Here is a 268-nt window from a genome sequence, read left to right as displayed (position 1 = left end):
CAGCAGCAGCAGCAGCAGCAGCAGCAGCAACAGCAGCAGCAGCAGCAGCAGCAGCAGCAGCAGCAGGCTCTGCTGACAGCACTGCGGGATTTGTCGCATGCAGTTGCTGCTGCGCCGCTTTTTGCTGGCAGCAAATGCATGCAGCAACAGCCCCAAAGTGAAGGTAGAGATAACTGCAGCAGCAGCAGCAGCAGCAGCAACAGCAGCAGCAGCAGCAGCAGCAGCAGCAGCCCAGGATAAAAGCTTTAAGGGAAGGGGTTTAGAGCTG

General features: G+C 58.2%; 1 protein-coding gene across 1 annotated transcript in view; it reads left to right on the top strand.

The window, feature by feature from the left end:
* EMH_0042950 (uncharacterized protein) overlaps positions 1 to 240 on the top strand; it is a gene marked incomplete at both ends in the record, with an annotated part of 4,543 nt that extends 4,303 nt beyond the window's left edge. Inside the window, one exon of the mRNA XM_013495794.1 lies at positions 7 to 240. Coding sequence (XP_013351248.1) covers positions 7 to 240 — 234 coding nt within the window. The remainder of the gene's footprint in view (positions 1 to 6) is intronic.
* Positions 241 to 268: the final 28 nt, after the last annotated feature.

This window comes from Eimeria mitis, genomic scaffold, assembly GCF_000499745.2.
Source record: "Eimeria mitis Houghton genomic scaffold, Emh_scaff1755, whole genome shotgun sequence".
NCBI classification, from domain to species: domain Eukaryota; phylum Apicomplexa; class Conoidasida; order Eucoccidiorida; family Eimeriidae; genus Eimeria; species Eimeria mitis.
The sequence above is the reverse complement of the archived record's forward strand: the minus strand, read 5'-3'. Positions and strand labels throughout refer to the sequence as shown.